At 33.2% G+C, this 9,777-nt stretch overlaps 1 protein-coding gene across 1 annotated transcript; it reads right to left on the reverse strand.

Moving 5' to 3' along the window:
* Positions 1 to 5,305: 5,305 nt before the first annotated feature.
* Positions 5,306 to 7,183, reverse strand: LOC131159762 (uncharacterized). Its single transcript, XM_058114918.1, has 3 exons — positions 6,846 to 7,183; positions 5,904 to 5,987; positions 5,306 to 5,755 (listed from the first exon to the last, which is right to left on the reverse strand). Exons 1-3 carry the CDS (start codon positions 7,178 to 7,180, stop codon positions 5,662 to 5,664), a joined length of 513 nt encoding a protein of 170 aa, XP_057970901.1. The 5' UTR covers positions 7,181 to 7,183; the 3' UTR covers positions 5,306 to 5,661.
* Positions 7,184 to 9,777: the final 2,594 nt, after the last annotated feature.

Here is a 9,777-nt window from a genome sequence, read left to right on the forward strand (position 1 = left end):
AGATGATTCAAATTTCTAAAGAAAGAGGAAAGGATCATCTACAACTTTTGTGTTTTAAGTTTTTCGAGATATAGGCTCCAAAAGGGTCAGATTTGTGATGAACAGAGAATAAAAAAAAATGAAAAAATCAAGTTGCCGGGTCAACCCTTTCCAAACGGGTCGGGTCAGTGCTATCCGGGTCTAGGGCACCCAATGCCTCCTTTAAATCTCCTTCTCTTCCTCTCCTTGCGCAGGCAGCCTGGTGGGGGTTCTCCTCTCCTCTCCTCTTCTTCTTCTTCTTCCTCTTCTTCTTCTTCTTCTTCTTCTTCTTTAGTTGGCTTTGTTTTTTTTTTCATCTTGCTCTCTTCTCTTCCCTTTACTTTCTCTCCCTCAAACTCTCCTCTCTTCCCCTGCTCTTCCTCTCCCTCTGGTTCTCATCCCGGCTCCTCTATACCAGCCTCTTCTCCAGTCGAATTTGTTGCTGCAGCCAAGCAACCCAAGCACAACTCCGCACAGCCAGGACAACCGCAGCAAACTTCTCTTCCAGCAGCCGAGCACCCAAGTCCCTGTTCAACTCCAGCGGCAGCAGCAGGTCCTCTACAACTTGCTGCAATTTTTCAGCAGCTAGAACCAGCCTCTCAGCCAGTCTCCAGCACAGCTGTTCCTCCAAACAACAGCCACCACAGCAGAGCACAGCAGTCGTCTTCTGCAACTCTGACTACACGCAGCCAAGCCATGAGCTTCCAGCCTCCACAGTAATTATTAGCAACTTCAGCAGCAATACTTGGCTACCTGAGAGGCCCCTGCTCTCTCTCTCTCTCTCTTTTATCTTTTCTCTTTTAATATTGATATAGGATAGTATTGTTTTTTTATTTACTGAAGGTATTTAAAACGCTTGGATTTTGAATATTTTATCTTTGCAATAGTTGATTGTTTAATTATTTTTGTCTTTGGTATTTTATTTTATTGGTAGATTTAGTTGGAAGTTCATATTTAATTACGCTTGGGTTCATATTTAAATTAGTTATTTTTTTTTTCTTTGCAAGATTTAATTTTTGTTTCGATGTTCGGTTTAGTTAGGACCGGTTTTATCAAAGTTCGTATTTTTATTTTCTATCATCGTTCTTTTTCTTTATGTGTTGCATTTTGGTTTGAGTTCTTGAATTGTTAAAGTTCCGATTTTTATTGTATGCTTTGAATCTAATTGAGTTTCCATTGCATGCTTTAATTTCATGATTAATGTTTCCATTTTTAATTAGAGCGTGTTTCGATGTTTCCTTAGGTAGATTAGAGTTTCCATTCTTGCATGTTTTAGTTCCATGTTTTAGGTTTCCAGTTTTCATTAACGCGTGTCTCAATGTTTCTTTAAGTAGACGTAGGGTTTTTATTCTTGGTTTCTTTTATTTAGTGCATGTTAGTTTAGAGTTTTAAATTACGTGTCATTTAATTCATCAAAAGTGAAATTGAACGATCTTGAAAAACCTCGAATTTGAACCAAGTTCAGTAACTTTTATTTTTCGATTGGGCGAACGTAATTTGAAATTAAAACGCATTCCCTGAGGAGACAATCTAACCCTTGGGCTTAATATTACACGACAAAACTCCTATACTTGGGATAGCTTCCGAGCTGCTCATTTTTCGAGTGAGTCAATCATCTAATATTCCCTGTGATAATACTGTTGAATTGCATGCGATGATTTATATAATAACTATGATATATTTTATGATGAATCATGTGTTGAATTGATAAATGAAAGCATGTCTTCATATGAAAAGTTAGATAAAATTTTATTGAAAATGAATAAATTTCTAGCGGAGTTATTTCAGCAGAAATCCATTTTGAAAAATGAAAATAAAAGCATGATAAAGCAATTAGGAAAAATAAAAGATTATTATGCCATCTTTGGAAAGAGAAAGATTAAGAAGATCTTAAAAATTATATGCTTAGAAGAAGAAATTGATGATTATTCTAGAGCTACACTCAAAGTTATAAATGAAAAGAATAATCATAACAAATCCTTAGAGATTAAAAAGAAAAATCTTTTCAAAAAGGATTTAGGATTATCATATGATTCCCATTGTCATGCCTCAACAAGTAAGCGTAAGAATTATAAGCATAACAAAACTTGCTTACATTGTAAAAGAAAAGGGCACAATCAATTTACTTTCTCATCCAGAAGTGCGAGGTTTAAAAAAGGAAATGATGTGGGTAATCATGAAAGCAAACCCTATAGGGTCTAAGGAAGATCGGATTCCAATAGAAATTGTTTAAATATTTTAATCATCCCGGTTTAGGGATTGTGATGACTGTAGGCTTAGGAAGTGATTAGTGCTTAAAATAAAATAAGATTAACAAGCCAATTCAAAAAAATGAATAAATTCCACTTCCAAATGGACTAGGCATCATTGCTAGGTAAATAATTCTAAATGCTTGGCTCATGCTTAAATATAAATCTTTAAGTTAAGCCATTGTTGTCCATTGCACAAGATTGAGTGATAGGGACCCATCTTATATGATATATCACTATACTCTAAACTCACTTTTGAATATGAAAAGCCTAAATCAAAATCAAGTCATCACTCTAAGTTTAAAGCACTATTGATCATAAATGATTAATATATATTAAGTGTGTTTTTCATAAGACATCTTGATATAATCAAGATTAGAGGGAACCACTAAGGGATTCAAGTTTTATTGATTAAATCAAAATATTCCCTTTGAACTTAAAATATAAAAATCCTCTATTTTGGTTCACCATCCAATCCATAGAACTCCTTACCAAACCAAAATCATATTCGGTAAGGTTTCACCCATTCCTTGGTTCGTATCCTTGCTCCTCTGTGTGATCATATCCAAAGGGTACTTGCTATTCTCCAAGGAGCATGGTCCTACTCTTAAATGCTTTTTGCTAAAATCGTCAAGACATAATATTTTACTTGTGTATCATAAATAACGTCCTGCTTTCTCAAATACTCTTCTGAACATAATAGAAATTTAATCCTTAAGAGTATTTAATTTATACTTCTCTCTCATGGCTCTCAACTTTTAAATCAAATCTTTTAGAGCTCTATATACGTTGATTGTGTTGAATTGCTAAATTTATTGTTGTTGACCTTACAAGGCTTAATATCCGATTTTAATGTTAACAAACAAGAAAAACATAACATATTTGGTTGAGTAATTGTATGTCAGGACTCACAAGGATCAAACATGTAAAAGCAAAGTCAAGGATCCATTGCAAGCTTATATTTCAAAGAAGGATGATCATATGAAGCTTAAATGCATGGATTTGAAGATGATATTTTAAAGCTTGAAGAATATGAGACAAAACTTAAAAGTATATCAAAGCTTGAAGAAAAGCAAGAGGGACAAAAGAAAGCAAAACAAGAGAGCTAAAAAAAAAAGACAAACATGAAGACTCAAGTGTCAAGAATGTTCAAAATATTAGAAGTCTATGTAAGTGCTTTATATTTTAAATATCTTTTGAAATATTGTTGAAGCTCTTTAGGGATATTTATGGACTTAGAGACCTATTTTAAAACCCCAAAAAATGTTTATGAAAGATCAAAGAAAGAGAGCAACTAATTTTGAAAACTAAAAATGAAAAACCAGAAATGTGAACTGGTCAACCGGCTAACCAGATTACACTGGGTTTTACTCAGTTAAGTGCCAAGAATACAATGATTAAATAAACTGCCCAACTGACTGACCATTTCTGAACTGTGTCTAGTTAGCCGACTGACATTTAATTGGATTAAATTATGATTAAATATAAAGGTATCAACCGCCTATCCAGCCGACTGACCCTATGAAAATTGCTTACCCAGTCGCCTGTCCAACCACCTGACTCTACGGAAATTTGAATTTTTGAACTTAACGAGAAATTTCTAAAAATTAGTTTTTCAAATGTAAACGTTATAAAAACTTGGTAGACACTTCAAGTAACTTGGGGAATAAGGAAACTAATCCTAAAAAGTCTATAAATACTCACTTAATCCCAAGAAATTAATACCCAAGCAATTACACAACAAACATGCATTCAATCTCTCAATCTCTCTCAAAGTTCTCTATTAGTCATACTTTTGTTGGGGGAAATTATCCGAATTGCTGATAAAACATCAACCTATGGTTCTCATACTGAGTTTTCTCAATTACTAAAGAACCCTTAGTGATCTCTACACTTGAGTTTCAATTCTATTTCATATTGGTATTTAAATTCTTGAAATACATAGAACTGAATTTGTACTAATCTACTCTGTTTTGAGAGTGTTCTTGTATGCTGTGTTTATGTTATATTTTTTGTAGTTCTTGGACGATTCAAGCTGTTTGGATAGTTGGTTAAGCATGGGGTATCGCTTAGAAAGGTGCTGCTCTAACCTAATTGAAGGAGTGACCGAGAGAGGGGATATCACTTGGAGAGGTGAGCTCTAACCTACTAAAGAAGTGTGTAATCGTGTTGTTCCGCCCTTAAAAAGAACTGGTTTAGTGAATCCTTTAATGGTTTGCCAAAGGCGAGGATGTAAGCTAGGGATAAGCCGAACCTCGTAAAAATTTGGTGTCACTCTCTTTTCCTTATTCTCTTTACTTTTAGCATATATAAAATGTGTATATGTTTTAAATTCATTAATCATATACTACTTGGATTAGATATTAAATAAACTTAAACTAAATTTGTTTTTGGGATTACAGAAACCGAAAGGAAGTACGTTAGTTGATCCATACTTCACGAAAATCAAAAGGAAGTACATTAATTGATGAAACACCCAAAGACTCTTTAAACTGAAAGTTTATTTAACGTATAAGCTTTTGAAAAGAATATTAAATTTTATATTACACTTCATTTTAAGAAAGCATATTCATTATCACAGGACTTGCATTAACCATAAGGCTTGAATGAAACGTTCATATGTATAGGACTTGCAAATAAACAAAAGCTAAATCTTATACCTTAGTTTGAATATTGTGATAAATTGAAAAATTGAGTGGTTGATATATAATTGTAGATTAAATATTATTTTAAATATTTATTATGCATTCGATAAATACACAAGAAGTTTTTAAAAAAAATTAAAAAAATTTTTTAAGTTCAATTCATCGGTACTAGACCTTGATTTTCAGAGTCGAATTTAAAGCATAATATTACCTTTGATTTAACAATTATCTAATTGATTCAATCAAACTCTGATTTAATAATTTTATAATGGATTGAATTCGAGCTGAGTATTAAACTCAATATTTTCGAATTAGCAAAGTATCACTCTTGCCAGCTCAAATTGAATAGGCACCTGCACAAAATCTCCTTCACCAACAGTTTCAAATCTGAACTGAAACAGAAGGAAGTTTCCAGTCATCCATTAATAAAAACTCAAACTCTGTTCCAAGAACACAAACCCATTACACATAATTCATATTTCATAGCAGAGACTTTCTCCCAGCATACACTGCCTTTTTGTAGAAAGAGAAAAGAGAACAAACAAACACCAAAAGCATCCCACTAAGGTCAAACCCAAACCCCATGAACTGCCTTATTCTTCTACTCCTACAACAGCTACAGCTTGGATTAGCCCACAAGCTCAGACATCATCATACTACTACCACTATTATTTACTTTAAATTATTATTCTTCTTTTTTTCTTCGTCTTCATGGAAGGCCATCTCTGCCTTTTCTACTACTGCTGCTCTCATTTGCAGGTGCAGGGGTCGCAGCTGCAACTGTCTCCGCATTTGCATCCCCCGTTCTCCGCTCCCACCCCAATCTCAGATCCTCCAAAGTAGCTGCACATTTATCATTATAATCATCATTATTTGCTTTAATTAGTCAAGCATAGAAGATAAATCTGCATATGATTTTACAATTATTATGACTATTAATTAATAATTGGTGTTAATGGCAGAATTAATTTCAGGAGAATGGGCCGCATACGCCTTCCCGGTGGGTGCGACGCCGACGATCAGAGTCTCGGTGGTGGTGGTCTCCGTGTAGCTCAGGTCAGGGTACATCCCGCACCTGCAAACATCAAATAATTTCAGATATTATATTTAAATTCACAGAATTTAACATCGTAGGTGAGAAATTACTCTCTGGAGGGCCCCGAAAATTGAGAGCCCAACAAATACATGTAAACAACAGATCAAACTACTACGCAGGACGCCGAATTAAAGTAGGCAGATCATGCTCTGTTCCACAGGATAAAATTAAATTTAAAAATCACGTAAAAGAAAAAAAGAGAAAAAAGGAGAGAGAAAAAAAAAATCTTCAAGCTTGAAACTTTTTATGGCAAATCATGTCTGTTTTCAGAAAGTTAAACTATAAGAACGGATATATATTGAAACTATCTTTCATCTCGAAACCGATTTAGGACGAGAAATTACATGCGTGTTCGTGTGCGTGTTTTCTTAATGTTAGATATATATCAAATTAATCGTATATTAATTAATATTAAAAAGGACTCATTTTCAGTTTATAATTAAAACGAGTGGAGGGGATGGAGGACGGGAGGTTCCCTCTATAATTTTTCGCTTTAGGAGACCGCGATTTCTTTTTCTTTCCCTTTCTTTGGGGGAATAACGACACGCGAAAACATTTCCCAACCTATGCGACAAGGGCTGAAACGATCCGACCAAGAATTTTTCAAAAGATATTTTCCATCAAAACAAACAGAGATTAATCCTCCGTTAGTCGCAGAAAAGTGGAAAACATAAAATAATAATAATCTAATAAACAAGAAGAGGAAAAAAATTCGAAAACACGAGGATTTTCTCGTCTCCTCCTCCATCAGACAAGAAAATAAAACAAAAAAAAAATTAAAAAGAAAGAAGTCATCCTCTAGAACGAAACCAAAATTACTTAAGCAGGAGAGTTTACCCCTTGCAGCCGCTGCCACACTGGCAGCCGGAGCCGCAGCCACAGTTTCCTCCACAGCACGACATCTTAGGAGATCGAGAGAGATCAAACAAGAAATGGATAATAAGAAGATTTCTGCAACTCAAGCGGCCAAAACACACAATTGAACGAGTTATTTGAGGAAGACGATGACGCCACTTTATAGGCAGTTGAGGAGAGAGAGAGGGTGGCTCTGCCGTCCACGTGTCGTAATCGCAGCGGCACAGTGAGCCCCGCATGAGCGCGGGTCCAATGTGCATCAGCAAGCGTCGGGTGTCGTGTCCAGTTAGTGTTACCCGAGAGAATTCTGGTATCATCTGCAGGTGTATGTCCACCCGAGCTTCTCATTGGTCCATCTCTCTTTCGGTCAAATATAGGAAAAAAGTTGACTCGACGTCTATCGTTTTGACAGTATTGTATTATTATTGAAAGGTGCGCCGCTGTGGGACACACCGGAGCTTGTCCTTATCCCCATCGATCGCTCTGGGCCCCACAATATTAAATAACTTCGGTAATGGGTGATTGTCGTCGTGGGGCGCTCCTGTGAATATCATAATAAATATATTCTTTATTCATTAAAATTTACAGCTTTTCTTAAAATTTATAGTTTACATATTTTGGTTTAAAATTATTAAAAATTAAAATTGATTGATAATTAAAAGTTTTATTAATGTAAAATTTTATATTATTCATTTAACATGTAATAAAATAGAAATAAATATTTATTTGTGATGAAAATTTTAGAACACTTGTTCTTTGCTTCGTTTGTACTGTGAATTTATTAACATTAGTATGATTACACATTTTTTAAGCTTTCAATCGTTTTATTACTAGAAATAGATATTTTATGAATCAAACATAACTTAAGAGGATTTTTTTAATTGAAGTTTAATTATACCATTTTATTCACAAAAATGGATATTTCGTGAATCAAACATAATTTAAGAGGATTTTTGAATTGGCATTTGTTAAAAATAATTTTGTTCTTATCAATAGACATTTCACGAATCAAACATAACCTAAGGAATTTACTAATTAACTTTTGCAATACTTATTTTAGGATATATTCTTTTGAATTCTTAAAATTTCATTTTAACTATTCATTTTTCCATTAAACAAAAAGGCATTACAATAAATAATAGCTCAATTATTTTTAAAATCAAAATATTTTGGAGTCATGGCGTCTATAGCTTCTCATTTAATCTTATTGTTTGGTTGTTAATATTGAGATATTCAAATTCAATTTAGCTTGATTCAAAAATTTTAAACTTGAAATTCATTTAGAACTTGTTAAATTTGAGTTCAACTTTATTAACTTTGCACGAACTAAAACATAATATTAAGCATGTTATTGGGGATGTGGCTCATATTTTGGGTGGAAGTGAATGTATCGGAGAAAGTTATGTAAAGCGAGGGGCAAGAGCATGAGAGGGAGTATATAGAAGGAAGGCAAATCGTTGACGAATTGGGCCCTAACTGTCGACAGTTTCAGGCAGAATGCAGAAGTGTTTTTCTTTTACTCCAAACCATCAATGGTTTCAATCGACGCAAATCACATAAATTCAAATTGGGGGTCAATAGATTGGGCTAATCGGCGGGATTTCCTCCGAGGGATTGTTACATAAATGTTTTAGATCAACTATATGTCTTTTGTACGCATTAGATTATTATATAATGATTATTATGTAACCCCAATGTAAGTTTTGATATCATTCATAGAGGAAAAGAGGTTGTTGTTCCTGTAGATGTAGGCAAATTGTCGAATCACGTAAATCTTGTATTTTTGCTTATGCTTTTTATTCTTCTCAATACTGAGTGTTTGCTTCTTGAGTATATTTCATCATCAAGTGATTGCATTCACTATAAAAAATAAGGTTATTAGTGAAGGATTAAAATCGTTATTAATACTTATAAATTCGTCACTAATAGTATTAATGACGAATTTATAAGTATTAGTGACGATTTTAAATTAGTTGATATATCTGTCGTTATTGCAAATTATTAGTGACGAATTTTGAAACCGTCACTAATAATGTAGTATTAGTAACGGATTATAACTGTCACTAAAATCCCAATACCGTCACTATGAATTCTATATTGGCTCGACACAAACCACTAATAATAGGGTATTAGTAACAAATTTCAAAATCGTCACTGATAATGTAGTATTAGTGAAGGGTCAAAACCGTCACTAATACTTATTAGCGTTTAGTGAAGGATTAAAATTCGTCACTAATAGTAGGGTATTAGTGACGAATTTCAAAACCGTCACTAATAGGTCACTAATAGTATAGTATTAGTGAATGATCAAAACCGTCACTAATACTTATTAGCATTTAGTGAATGATCAAAATTCATCACTAACAGTATAGTATTAGTGACAGTTTTAAATTTGTCACTAATAGTAGAGTATTAGTGAAAGATCAAAACTGTCACTAATACTTACTAGCCTTTAGTGAATAATTCATCACTAATAGTGTAGTATTAGTGAGAGTTTTAAATTCGTCACTAATAGTTGTGCTTTAGTAAAAATCAATATTCGTCATTAATAATATAGTATTAGTGACGGTTTTGATCACTCACTAATATCTATAGAAACCGTCACAAATAATTTAAAATTAATTTTTTTTAATCATTAATTCATGTGAAAGTCTTTAATTACATTTTCGCATACATAATATTAAACCATAATTGTTAAAAAGATTCATAAATTATTAAAAATTCTTATACAAAATTAAATAGAAATACATTATACAAATTCTAAATATTTTATACATGAATCTCATATGTTCAAATAATAAAAAAAATACAAAAAAAAAAAAATCAAAAGTTGCATCCTTCTGTAGTGCATGACATCGTGTTGATGGTGTGGCAGCTGCAAAACCTACAAATTAAGAATTATAAAAAAATTAGT

This window comes from Malania oleifera, chromosome 7 (assembly GCF_029873635.1).
Source record: "Malania oleifera isolate guangnan ecotype guangnan chromosome 7, ASM2987363v1, whole genome shotgun sequence".
Lineage (NCBI taxonomy): Eukaryota > Viridiplantae > Streptophyta > Magnoliopsida > Santalales > Ximeniaceae > Malania > Malania oleifera.